We start from the raw sequence: 14,242 nt of genomic DNA, 5'->3' as shown, positions 1-14,242 counted from the left end.
GCAGGATGGTGGTTGAGCCGTCTTCAGAATGTTCACTTGCTTCAGAGCACCAAGGATTACTTGGTTCTCTTCTATAATGAGGCCAGCTGTGGAATATTCTGTTCCCAGACCTATGGTTTTCTTAGCAAATTATCTTGCAGGGGGTTTAAAGTAAACACTATAGGTATGGTAGGATAAGCCATGTCTCTTCCATTCAACAAAGACCTCCAACTTCCTACCGACCTTTTCTTCACTATTCTTGACAGCCTCACTGCCTCTCACACTACGCTCCAAAGGAGTCATCTCAAAGTTCTTCCAACAACTGTCATCTTTTCATAAAGAAACAGAAGGCTTTAGGATCTGTGTGTTGCACCCTCTGACCTTCATTTTACAAGGCAGAGAACTGGCTTACATTCAGTTCCCTTCTCTCCTGTGCTACATGGTGATGTCCTGTGATTCTAAGATTTCCAGTGTCCTTGAGAATATGAATTTATATGCACTGACAGAGGTATGAGGTAGTTTCTTCAGTGAACAGCACAGCAGACCATTACTCTCTTGTCCTCAGGAAAAGGTGTTTGGTTTGGGAGCCCTTATTTTTCCATGTTATGGAATATTGTCATATCCTTGTCATGGATATTTTACCTTGACAGCCTGAAAGTAAAGCTTGTGAAGTTGGCTTGGTCTACTTATTTACACATATACAAAGGGGAAAGATGTCTGGCTGGGTAAACCTTCAGCCAAGAAGTGCAAGAGATCCCCTCTTTCTGGAGTGTCAGTCATGCCAGGTCAATTCCTTCCACTAAGAGTTCAACCATCTTTTGACTCATCAAAACTCTTTTATATCTTACGTTGATTAATATTGGTACTAGAACTGGGCTGAAATTTTCTACCAAAACTTTTTTCATCAGAAAATGCTGTTTGTTTTCTAAACTGAAGTTTCATGGACATACTCAGGTTTCAACTAACTTCTATCAAAACATAGAAACCTGCCTGGTTTTCCACTAACTCACCTGGTGTGGGTTTCTGGGCTTCTGGGTCTGTGGCTCAGGGGCAGCCCCCATCATGCTGACTGCCTCAGAGTCAAGGACCTTAGAGCTTTTAGGGTCCCTGTTGCAGAGTTGGGAGTTTAGGAGCCATGGCTGGTTCAATTTCCTTGCCCTTCCCCCAAATTTTGAAACTTCAAAGTTTTTATTCCAAACAGAAAGGAAAACTTGCTTGAAACAAAGTTTCAACTGGCTCTAATTGGTACCTGCCCCAGGGCATGCACGGTCTAATTGTATTGTGATTCAGCGAGAGGCGTGCAGATAAAGGGGATTATAGGAGAGGAAGAACAAGAGCAACAGCAACGTTGCATTGTTAGTCAGTAAGATGTGAACATCTGGATGGCTTAGTTCCTTTGTTACCTATCCTTTCCCTTGCTTGTCATAGGTGAAATGGCAGAAATGAGTTTTTAGGAGGAGGTATTTGAATGTGACAAGCGAGGTGAAGGGGGCAGGCTAGCTAAAGGTGAGTGTGGAAGGAGGTGATGTAGATATTTGTGTCAGAGAAGGTGAAAAGGGGATGATGCTGATGTTTCTTGATCATGGATGACTCCTGTACTGTGGATGGGGAGGACGTTCATGCTCCTACTTCTCAGCCTATCTTCAGCATTTAATGCTGTTGGCGATGAAATGTTACATTCCTGCCTGAGAAGTAGAACAATTTAACAAAAAGCACTAAAATGGTTCTGATCCTTTCTTTCTAGTTATTACTAGCGTGGTGAGCAACTTCGGCATTAGTGAGACCTCAGTGATGTAGACTCAGACTATAAGGTCAGATGGGACCATTACGATCATCTAGTCTGACCTCCTGCACAATGCAGGCCACAGAACCTCACCCACCTACTCCTGTAATAGACCCCTAACCTAAGACTGAGTTATTGAAGTCCTCAAATAATGATTTAAAGATTTCAAGGTACAGCGAATCCACCAGCAAGTGACCTGTGCCCCATGCTACAGAGTAAGGTGAAAAACTCAAAGGGCCCATGCCAATCTGCCCTGGGGGAAAATTTCCTCCTGATCCCAAATATGGCGATGAGCTAAAGCCTGAGCATGTGGGCAAGACTCACCAACCAGACACCCAGAAAGAATTATCTGTAGTAACTCAGAACCCACCCCATCTAATATCCCTTCACAGGCCATTGAGCATATTTACCGCTAGTAATCTAAGATCAGTCAATTGCCATATTAGGCTGTCCCATCATACCATCCCCCTCCATAAATTTATCAAGCTCAGTCTTGAAGCCAGTTAGGTTTCTTGCCCCCACTGCTCCCCTTGGAAGGCTGTTCCAGAACTTCACTGTGTCCAATTCTGGGTGCTGCACTTTAAGGAAGATAAAGGCAAAAAGGAGAGAAAGTCCAGAGGAGAGCAATGAAAATGATAATAGGTTTAGAGAATCTGACCTATAAGGAAAGGTTACAAACTGGGCATGCTCAGTCTTGATAAAAGAAGACTAAGGAGTGCTAGGGGGGGCTGATAGGACTTGAAGTATGTTAAGGGCATAAAAAAGACAGTGATTGATTGTTCTCCATGCACACTGAAGGTAGGACAAAAAGTAATGGGCTTAAATAGCAGCAAGGGAGATTTAGGTTAGATATTAGGAAAAGACTTTCTAACTATAAAGATAGTTAAGCACTGGAACAGGTTACTAAGGAAGGCTGTGGAACTCCCTTACTGGAGGGTCTAAAAACCAGGTTAGTCAATGCCAGGTGCTTCAGAGGGAATGAACAGAACAGGCAGTCATCGAGTGATCCATCCCCTGTTGTTCAGTCCCAACTTCTGGCAATCAGAGGCTAGGGACACTCAGAGCATGGGCTTGTATCCCTGACCATCTTGGCTAATAGCCACTCTGGTCCTAGCCTTTTTAACTTATCTAATTATTTTTTGAACTCCATTATAGTTTTGACCTTCACAACATCCTCTGGCAGCAAGTTCCACAGGCTGACTGTGCACTGTGTGAAGTACTTCCTTTTTGTTTGTTTTAAACTTGGTACCGGTTAATTTCATTGCGTGACCTCTGGTTCTTGTGTTATGTGAAGGAGTAAATAACACTTCTTTATTCACTTTCTTCACACCCGTCACGATTTTATAGACCTATATCATATATCCTTTTAGTAGTCTCTTTTCCAATCTGCAAAGTCCAAGTCCTTTTAATCTCTCCTCATATAGAAGCTGTTCCATACCCTTAATCATTTTTGAAGCCCTTCTCTCTACCGTTTCCGATTCTAATATCTTTTTTTGAGATGAGGTGACCAGTAATTCATGCAGTATTCAAGGTGTGGGCTCACCGTGGATTTATATAGTGGCATTATGATATCTTCTGTCTTATTATCTATTCCTTTCCTAATGGTTCCTAACTGCTTCTCTCTCTGTCTCTCTGCAGGAGACTTAGATGTGACAATTGCAAATTTTCCATGATCCCTTTTACTGGCATAACTATACTGAATATTCTTCTGAGTGATGGTTTCTTGTCACTGGAGTCCAGATAGAGCTGTTAAAAGCAGGAGCTCTAAATTTTCATGTGCTTGATTTTATTGTTTCATTTTCTTCCCATTTTTCTCTGTTGCTCTGCATTTAAGGAGGCAGCATATTGGAGTAATGATTTAAATTTACTCCTACCCCACATTGCTTTCCTTCCCAGGGTTTGATGAAGAGGGGCATTCTCAGAAGCAGTTTTTTAAGTAGAAAGGGATCACCACCTAGGACTTGGTGGTGGTATTTGTTTGCATTCTGTTTCTTTCTACTAAAGATCTTTGAATAGGGACACTTAGCACTGGGATATCACTACCAAACATGCAACAATTTATATTAATTATGTTCATCTTCTTGAAAATAGTTACAGATAAAGAACACAACAAGGTCTGGATGAATGGAAATGATACTGAGTCTACACTTTTAACTTTGCTTACTAGTACTTGGGAAGTGTCTTATTTTGCCCTATGATCTTCTCATTATAGGCCACATCTGTCTTCCCTGATTTTTTGCATTTATTTTAACTCTTTTGCACCCCTCTTCTCAGTCTTAATGCACAATGACAATGCCTAGATGTAGTGATAGTTCAAGACTTCTTCCTTGCAGTGGGACTACTATTAGCAGGACATTGCTGGCTTCTGCAGAATAATATCCTGTTACCATGAATGCTGACTCCCACAAGTTAAGCTTCTCCATAGCAGGATGTTGCTAGGATGAGTGTCTACGTACCAGTGCCCACTGAGACTGCAGTAGTATGAGCTTTCTTGCAGTAATGCTCTCTGCAGCACTGATGGCTCAAGCTTTCTGAGCAATTCCGATGACTCCCAGCAAGATGGGCACTTCTAAAACAACGTCCTTTTCTAATAGTAGCTCCAGCTAGTAACCATCTGTCTTTGTTCCACCATTGCTTCCTGTGACTCCCACACACAATGGCATTGCCTTCCACTTGCTTTGAGTTTGTATCTGGTGAAATTGTGATGAGCAGAAATGACCAAACATGGTTGATGAGGAGTGAGGGAACAACTTGGGAGAGGAGGAGGAAGGGAGAATCATTGCTTGCATCTGATTGGCCATTCAGGGCTTTGGTGTTAAGTGCTGTTTGATCTTCCGCAAGGTCATGGTCCGAACCAAGTAGCACCTGCACTTTCAACTCTTTCCCCTGCATCACCTGTTTGGTGAGAATCCAGGAGTCTGTTAATGGTTCAGTATGTAGAGAAGTGGCTTTTTGTTAATTTTGACCCCCTAAGTCCAGTATGGATATTGAAAATCCACAGTGAGCAGCCAATATATGTTGCATGGCTGTGGACTGCTTGCAGAGTAGCACCAATTGCCGTGAGTGTTCTTGCTTTTAGGGATAGACATGGTGTGGATGGATGGGAAGGAAGTCAAAAGGACTGATAAATGTTGGGAACTTTGCCTCGGCTAATGCAGTTGTCATATCACTGGAAGGAGGATGATTTTAGAGTGGTGAGCCCTGTTTGTGCAGGAAGAGCCCGAGTGATATTCCAGACAGAACCTGCCTGGTTGTGGTGGTTTTATATTAATTCTCTATTTACAGCCAGTTTCAGTCTGTCCCATGAAGTTTTCAAGCGCTAATGACCCACTGCAGCCACCAGTCAAAAGGTGATGGTGGATTTCTAATCATGTGTCAGTATGACAGGTGAGATTTGAGAAGACATCTTGTTTCCTAGTCAAAACCTATATGATAGGCCTTTGAGTTTGTTTCAGTGTGCTTTCAAATTGGTCTTTTTTTTAAGTGATCAGCAGTTAACAGGGAGCAGCTGCTGTGTTTCTCTTTTGACCAGGTGATGAATCCTCTTGTATGTGGTGCTTGTCAGAGTACTTGATCTTCTGAAGTGCATTTTTTTAATTTTGTAAAAGTCATTTTATTTCTCCTTGAATAGCCCTCAGAGAGGTAATCAAGGCTGTGTTCTTTTTGGCGGTCAGGAGAGCTGTTAATAAACCCAGCTATCTATAATCCTGCTAGTTTAAGGAAGATTTAGCTGATGATCATATTTAGCACTCGGAAGAAAGGTGAAATACTGGGAAGTCTACTTTTACTAACTTTACCTGACTACCATCTCAGTTGTTACATACACTAGAGATGAAAAAGACCTATTCTGCTAGTTCCCCTCTCTTCAGTTGGGACAGGATTGTTTCCTGCATTCTGTCTCTACTGCTTTATCACCCAGTTTTATTGGGCTTCCACTGCTACTTTTGGGAGATTATTTCACAGTCATAATACATCTCTGTCTGTAAAGAGAGCTTTTTGGTGTCGCCTAAATTTTTACTTTGCTTAATTTTTCTCCCTTCCTTCTACTTACATCCCTGTGTTTCACCTTGAATATTTCTCCTTCCTTCATGCTTATTACATCCTTCAAATACTTGTAGATGTTTGATCCCTGTTTACTCATTTCTTATCAAATTATGCATGTATAATTGTGATTTTTTACTTATAAATCAGTCCTTTCAACCTGTAAGACTGTCTTCATTTGCCACCTTCAGATCAACTTATCTGGATCAACTGAGCAGTCCGTGAAGACCTGCTCAGTTGATCCAGAAATCGACGTATTAAGACTACCTTCTCAAGTGGCGTAGCGCTGCGTCGATGGGAATGCAGTTCCCGTCAGCGCAGTGCAGTGAAGATGGCGCGCAGAAGAGGAGCAGAGAAGTCGACAGGAGTTACGCAAGTTTTTTGCCTAGTTTGCGTAACTCTGGTCGACTGCCGCCAAATCTCTGAGGTAAGTGTAGATAAGCCCTAACATAGTTTGACTCACCATCTTGGCACCTCCTGCTGGCTATCTGGAGAATCAGTTCTCAGCCAGGCAGACGCCCCTCTCTGTGGGGTCTTGCCATCCATCCTGTCTCCTTCATTGGACCTTCCTTCTTGTGACTCGGCTCTCTGGCAGATTCACAATCCATGTCCCCCCTTCCGGGGGATTCTGAAGTCCGTCCTTACCACTTCTTCTTGTGGCCACTGCAGTCATGCCACCACTCCTATGGCGATTGGGGGTGGGGGCAGGGGAGAGAACTGGGCTCACCCACTACTCTGGGTTGTGGCCCAGGGACTCTGTATGTAGCAGCCTTTCATGGTGTCTAACCACAACTCCTCCGCAGATTTCCTTGGGCAACTTCCTCCCAGCCCCAGTGCTTTCTCTGCCCTTGCTTCAGGGCATTCGATCCTGTTGAGTCCCAGCAGCCAGCCACTGCTCTGTCCATGGTGCTGACAGTTCTCCCTCTTTGAGCTCCTAGAAGTCACTATGGCGCACAGCACCCTTTTATACTGGCCTCCTGGGCCCTGATTGCCTGCCCCACAGCCCCTTCCAATTAGCTACCTTTCATGCAGCCTCTCCAAAGGCCCTCTTAACCCTTTCCAGGCCAGGCCAGTGCAGGGCAGGCATCCTGCCACACAGCCTTTAACCTAGTATGGGTATTAGTTATTTCTGTTTTGTAATGTCTAGGTGCTCTGCACACACGCGTACACACATCCTTCCTGCCCCAAAGAAATCACAATCTGTTTTTTTGAATTCTCTTTGGTTTGTAAACATCTTCCTGGTAATGAGACATCCAGAATTAAGTGCAGTATTTCGGGAAGGGTGTCCCTGTGCCCAAAACTGTGTCAAGGGTGATTGCTGCCTTTCAGCTCTGGGACATGTGGCCTCTGAAATTGAGGGGCTGGGAGTAGAGTGCAGTAATCTCAGGTAAGGTCTCCCAGAGAGGGATTACCTATCACTGCTCCAGGAAGTGGCTTTTTTGCTGTCTTATTGAATTGCATACTTTGTTTCAATTTGCTGCCTATGTTCATACCTTGTCACGTCTCTGCATTCTGCTTCCTAGTTATCTCCCTTTCATTTAATGTTTGGGATTATTTTTTCCCAGATGTGTTATTGGTTTCCATTTTTCGTTTTTATTTACTGTTCATATTTCTCTTCGCCTCCCTATTCAGGGCAAAATTGGCAGTTAATTTGCCTTCTGTAATCACACCCGTTACTCATCAGTATGCGTATGTCAGGGATTACAGGGTGTGCTATGCCTTGCACCCCTCTGTAGTCTCTTTTGACTACACCCTTCCTAGTAATAGATCTTGAACCTTCACTCAAGGGGGAGTCCTGACTCTTTCACTGGGTCTCCAGGCTTCAGCATTTCTGTCTCTTTCCATGACTCCTTTAGCAGGGCCAGTTTGGTTTGATGGCTTGCAGGAGTCTTCTCTCTTGGGAGATTTGTGCCAGAAATGTATATGGGGTCACTGATTTGAAAAGGCTGAACTAAGTACTACTTAGTTAACAGGAACACAGTAGTGGAGAAATTTGTTAAAACAACAAAGCAGTCTTACATCTATGAATCTTACTGAAACTTCATTCTTTCCTTGAAAATTTTGGGTAAGTTGTATGCACCCTAGACACAGTTCTGGATTGAGACAGGCAGACAGCCCTTGAAGCATACTCTGTGTCTCACTGCCAGAGAGTCTCCTCCAGCTGCTGCTGCTCACTCACACCCTCTTTTTTCTTTAGGCAGAAGTCTTCAAAAATTGTTCAACAATTCAAAGTCTTCAACAATTCAAAAAAATGTCCCGTTGATCCTAGGCTTGGGCCTAGGAAAAATAAACCTGCTGTGGGTATTTCCCAGTTAATAGTTCTGCCATGGTTCTGTAAGGTTCTTTTGCGAGGTATCTTGACTTATCTCTATCACTGATTTGGTTCCCCCTCCAAAAGACTTTGATTTTACTCCATGCAGTCATACAGAATAATACCAAATAGGTAAACTGAGGCACCTATAGCCATAGAAATACATACATTTCTCACATGCTCCACAGTGTAACCAAACATGGTAAAACCAAACCCAACCTCTGCAACATCCCCATTAGATGCCTTCTTCACCAATTATTTATCACTTCTCTTTTACTTTCCTACCTATTGAAATTTAAATATGATTACTGTAAAGGACCCCTGTTGAGGGCAGGTCCGGTGGCCCTTCCTCACTGTCAATCTGAGGGAGGGCACACCTCCTGGCTCCTGCGCCCTGTGGGGAGTCCTGACAAAGAGGGGACAGTCTCCAGCCCATAATAGGGAGAGCCCAGATTCCAGGCCCGGCCTTGTGGGCCAAGCAAGCAGGGAAGTAGTCTCTGGCCCTTAGTAGGATGCACATGCTGTCCAAGGCCCCGACCCTTAGGCAGGGCGGGCCGGCAAACTGCTACAGTTTCTAGCCCTCTGTAAGATGAGCACACAGTGTAAGGTCGGTCCTTAGGCAGGGCAGGCCAAGCAGACTAAAACAGTCTCTAGCCCTTCGTAGGGCGAGTAAGCAGTTCTGAGCCCCGGCCCTTAGGCAGGGCAGGGCAGGCAGAAAGGAAACTGTCTCTAGCCCTCAGAGGGGCGAGGAAATAGTCCAAGGTTCAGCGCTCAGGCAGGACAGGCAGGCAGTGAGGAAAACAGTCTTTGGCCCCCAGCGGGGTGAGCAAGCACTCTCAGAGCCCTGGCCTTTAGGCACAGCGGGGCAGACAGTGGGGAACAGGCTCTGGCCCTTAGCGGGTGATCACCCCTAGGTCAAGGTAGGAAGGATCACTGGGTCAGCAGGGCTCCAGCCGAAACGTGCTGACTTGGTGCGAGCTGCTATAGTCAGCTGCTCCGGGCTACTTTCTCCCACCCTCTCCTTAGAGTACCTGACCCTTGAATTGCACCCCATCTCCTCAGGGTACTCTGCCAAAGGGAAGTTCCAGAATCCCTCAGCCTCATTATTCAACAGCTGGTCCAGGAACTCTTCGGAATCGTCCGTGGAGGGCAGCTCCTCTAGGTCACAGGGTCCTGGGGTCTCTTCTGGCTCACAGAGTGTTGGCAGCTTGGGTAGCTCCTCCGGGTCACAAGGCGCAGGGGTCTCCTCCGGCTCGCCAGGCTCAGGTAGCTCCTCCAGGTCCTCAGGGCCCCAGACAGTGGGCAGCTCTGGCAGCCTCTTCTCCGAGTGCAGGCCTGGGCCCCAGCCCCAAGGGAGAGATATCCTTCTCCCTCAGCTGTCTTCCCCTTACTGAGCAGGAAGGCTTGCCTTTTATATCCTTGCTCCGCCTACCTGATTCCAGTCAGGTGGTGCTGTACTCCCGGGCTCCGCCCCCCAGAGGGAGTTTAACTTTCCCTGGCCGTCAGTCTCTGAGGGAGGCCACACCTCCCGGCTACAATTACTTTATAAACTGATTTGCTCTAACTTTAAATTAGATTTTGTGAAACACTGTATAAAATGCTCTAAATAAAGGTTTTAGTTAGTACCTCTGCCACATTGTCTTGATCTGCTAATTTAGTAATTCTTTAAAAAGCAATCAGGTTTGTCTGGCATGATTTGATATTTATAAACCTGTTCTGCTTACCGTTTATACCTCTAATATACTTACATGGGATTTTCAGAAGTGCTTGGTATTGATCTAACTCAAGTCCCATTGTAGTCAAGGGAAGCAGTTAGACCAACACAGAGTGTTTTTGTCAATCCCATCTTAAATGGGATCTTAAATGGACTTTTTTCTGATTCATTATTTTGTTAAGATGTGCAATTAAACATGCAGGATGGTAAGTACCAGGATCATATCATCTTCCCTTTCCTGAAGATCTCTACTACATTTTGCTTTTCTTCAGTCTCTCTGTAACTGCTCAGTTCTTAATTCTTTTTAAAAAATGACCTGGCTTGGTAAATTAACTAATTTTCTTCCTTACTTCATGGTGTATGGATCTGCAGTTCGTTTTTTCAAATCTGCTTTTACCTATCTATATCAGTCACTATTTAAAAGGTTATCATTACCCCCTCGTTGTATTCATCTCTATTTATCTTGTTAACTTAAAAAAAAAGAAAAAGAAAAAGACAGTTTTTGGTTTCTTAGTCAGTTTTTAGAATAATCTATTTCATCTCTCTCCATTATTAATATGACCTCATTTCCCCTTGCACATCCTTGATTATATTTGTAAATTTTCTTCTCTTTTGCTCTTATGCCCTTTGGCAGTATTAGTTTTCATATAAATTATCTGATTCTTTATACTGCTGTTTGATTCCCCACATTTTATAACCAGAACAAATTAGTTATTTTTAACCTCAGCTTTTTGAGACAATCCCTCATGTAGCCATTTTGGCCATTGCTTTCTTGCATTTTTTCTTTTCAGAGGAATTAATCTATGCCCCAATTATGGTGCTTCAAGGTTCCCCTGCCGCCTTTCATGCTCATGATTTTTTATTCTTCTTCAGTGTAACTCACTCAGTGGATTTTTTTTAATTCTTAGAATTTTCTTTTTTTCTCTCTGCACAAATCTCCTTTTGCTTCTTGCATTGTTTGTTGACATGGATAACAATAATCAGGGATTCTTTAGGATACTCTGGCCTTGTTATAGACCAGATCCTGACACTGAGGAAGGCAGCATCTTCCTGTTTCCTTTCTTTTGTCTCTTCTGCAGGGAAGATACTGGGTTGATTTTAGGTGGATAGCTGTTTTTTATAGAAGGGATCCACTTGTTCAAGTTGTGCGTTTTGCTATGAAACTGCACACTGTAAATCTTCTTGCTGTTCAGCCATGGTAGCTGGTGAGTCTAATAAGTAGCTGACATGAAGACAGAAAATTTGAAGTTGAGACAGAACCCAAGTTACTGGTATGGAGTATAAAATCCCACTAGTACTTTGGAAACTTGTTTCATTCCTTGAAGCACTACTTCGTGTTGGCACTGCAGTCATGTTATCATCTGCTCTCCTCACTCTGTAAGCAGAGTTTATATGGTACAGAAATAACACAGAAAGCACCACCCATCTTTACCAATCGCTTGGGTTTTTTATTTCCTTTGTAGAAGGTGCAGGAATAATCTCCAGCTAGCATCAGGGTAACATCAGCTGCTCCAGCTTTTCAGCAGTAGATGAAGGTGTTTGGGGTAACACAGAGCTCTCAATATGTCATGATGAGCATGGGATTAGGTAGAGTCTCTGTAAATTAGTAGATCTAACTAGATGGTGTCTGCTTGTATTATGCCTCTTCCTTCCTCTCCACCTACGCTGTCCATCTCATCCTTTAATCATCTTGTTCTTTTTCATCAGGGACTACAATAAATGGGAATCTCCAGCATTCTTTGAGATACAATTGGCTTTTCTTCTTTATTATCCCATATCCTGTTATCTGGAGTCAGGGTACACATGGGGCAGGTGGTTTGAAACCGTAGGATTTGCTTCACCTGCCAATTCACTAGAACTTGCCTCTGTTTACCTTCAGGCCATATTACAAGGCATATCTCTTCTCTCAAGCTATTCCTGGAAGGAGGGAGGAAGGAGAGAAGAATGAATAGGTTGATGTGGTATAGTAGGAGAGCTCTGAGATATCTGGTTGGATTTTGAAGAGTTTGTGTTTAAGACACTGAATTATTGAAACTTTTATGATATTTGTATGGGTGCCAACAGCATTCAGTAGGTGCATTTTAAAAATCAGAATGAGTAATTATTAGTCACTGTGGTTCTTTAGATTTCTGAACTTGCTTGGAGAGGTGGCTATGGGCATTTGCATCCTTTTTTCTCCCTTTGTTTCTGCCAGCCTGAATTAATTTCTTGTTCCTTTAAAACTTGCTATAGAAATACTTTTAGTTGCAGAGTTTTGCAAGGGGCAGCCTGCTGATTTCCCTCTTGCTGGATTCTCCTCTGCCAAAAGCAACTTGTAACTCCAGTGGATGCCTCCATGTTGCTGATCTAAGGGGTTCTCTCTGGACCAGTTTTGTCTCTCTTCTCTCATCACCAAGCACCCAACCTGGTTTGAGGCCTGTTAAAAAGGACTTTTTTAAAAAGTGGATTATTTGTCTTAGCTTTTTACTAGCTTTAGCTCTACGTAGTGGTCTTAGTGCATATCACTCCGTTCCTCAACAGCTGCTTCCTCTCCAACTCCCTGCATAGTGAGACAAGACTGGAGAGTGGTGCGGATGGTGGTGGGAGAATAGCTGGGTTTTTTTCTCTTTGGCAAGAGAGTGAAGTTGAGTGCTTACATCCATCATCTTTGATGAAGAAACTCCACAGTGTTCTTTCTACTGTTGATCTGCTTCTTAATGGGCAAGAGGCCTCTTATTCAATGGGAAACAAGAACGGCAACTTGTTTTCCTTTGCAGACTTCAGGCCTATAACCCATAGGCCCATGGGCTGAGATCCAGCTATGTGGCCAAATACTAAAACTGCAGCCTGTTTAGGCAGATGGGGAGAGAAATGGATGGGTTTAATTTTCTGTGCTTTGTTTTAGATTTGATTTTGATGAAGTAAAGTTTAAGATGCTAATGAGCTATGGAGTGCAACCTCTGGTCTTCTGTTCCTGGTTCTTCAGATGTGTGGAAAACAGCCATGTAATGGACCCTACTTCTCAGTCCATGTTTCCATGCTTACTGTTAAAAACAAACTACATGCATAGTATAGCTGTGTAGTTGCTGGAGTGGGTTAGGAATTTGCTGCTACTAGGTTTGTTGCATCAGAAAGAGACTTAGTATTCCAAAGACTATAGTAATGAGGATGTGTAGCCCTTGAAACTTCTTGACTTCAAAGTGTTCTGCAAATATTAGCTTATCTTCACAACTCACTGGGAGATAGCCAAGTATTATCCCCATTTATTGATTGGGATCTGGGACCCAGGGCAAAGAACAGACTTACCCAAGGTCGTTCAACAAGTCAGTCTCAGAATTGGGAATAGAATTATCCCAGTAGCTCATTTCAAAGCAGACTTTGGTAGGGACGTCCCTGGGGGGGCTCAGCGCCTGGGGTGAAGCTAGAACCCTGGCGCCAGCTGCCTGCCCGTTCCTGGCACACAGCCGGGAGGCAAGCTGCAGCCACCCACCTCCTGTCCAGTCCTGGCATGAAGTGCAGGACCCCCCCCAAAGCGCTGGGCCTGGGGCAGCCGCCCTGATTTGCTGTACCCTAGGATCGGCTCTGGACTTTGGTGTCAGAGATGGAATCCAGGTCCTTTTGTGACACTTCACTATCATCCTTGTCATATTAAATCAATACATTAAGCTGTGTGGCTTAATAGAGTGGTGAGGAAAAGGGGGATTGTTTGCTCATTCATCAAGGAAGACTTGAAGCCCTCCCTTCACCCTGCAAGTAGTAGTAAGTTATTTTGATAAGGGGTGAATTCCTAGCTGGGATTGTTTCTAGTATCTGTCTTTTCTGGAAAAACTTACTGTGGGCTATGGAATCATTTAAAATTGACTTTTATAAAACAGTGAACTGCAGAGAACAGTCCTGTACTAGCACCTCTGGAGATGAACTAAGACATAAGAAGCCCAATATGAATCACTTTGAGATTGTTGGTGAAAGGTGCATTTGGAATGCAGAATGTTAGAGGCAGATAGCTTGAGTTGATGGTACCTCTGGAGCTCTCTGGCATTACACAAGGTGGCACATTAAGGTTGCAGGTGCTTCTTTTTTTTTGGCCTTTTCTTACCATTTGGATATTTTACTGTACAATGTTTTTTGTTTTACTGAAGGGACAATGGAGACAGATCAAGACACCGAGCTCCCCGGAATGCCCGTATGTCTGCACCGTCGCTTGGGCGCTTCGTTCCCAGGTGAGAGCTGCACACCCAGCTGGAGAATGGGATAAAAGCTTGGCATTGCCACTTACCGTAGATCTCCCTGCTTCCATGTCAGAGGCTCAGCTTCAGTTCATTGCACGGGTCTGTTGTGCACTAGGTTATCAGTGGCTAGATTATCAGTGCCCAGCCCTTGTATTGGAGAGAGTGAGATTAGTGTGATTAGCTTTTGTAACCACATTCCCAAGAAC

At 43.8% G+C, this 14,242-nt stretch overlaps 1 protein-coding gene across 3 annotated transcripts in view; it reads left to right on the top strand.

The window, feature by feature from the left end:
* The window catches only part of AMBRA1 (autophagy and beclin 1 regulator 1), a 190,450-nt gene that overhangs the window by 68,338 nt on the left and 107,870 nt on the right, over positions 1-14,242 (top strand). For 2 of the 3 annotated variants that reach the window (XM_067557650.1, XM_067557649.1), the window contains one exon: positions 13,947-14,027. In XM_067557650.1, the coding sequence (XP_067413751.1) occupies positions 13,947-14,027 (81 nt within the window). Of the gene's footprint in view, positions 1-13,943; positions 14,028-14,242 lie in introns of all 3 variants that reach the window. The other variant, XM_067557648.1, reaches the window with a different exon arrangement.

The sequence above is a fragment of the Emydura macquarii genome, unplaced genomic scaffold, assembly GCF_026122565.2.
Source record: "Emydura macquarii macquarii isolate MOO-44397 ecotype Brisbane River unplaced genomic scaffold, CSIRO-AGI_Emac_v2 contig_1876, whole genome shotgun sequence".
Taxonomy (NCBI): Eukaryota; Metazoa; Chordata; order Testudines; family Chelidae; genus Emydura; species Emydura macquarii.
The sequence above is the reverse complement of the archived record's forward strand: the minus strand, read 5'-3'. Positions and strand labels throughout refer to the sequence as shown.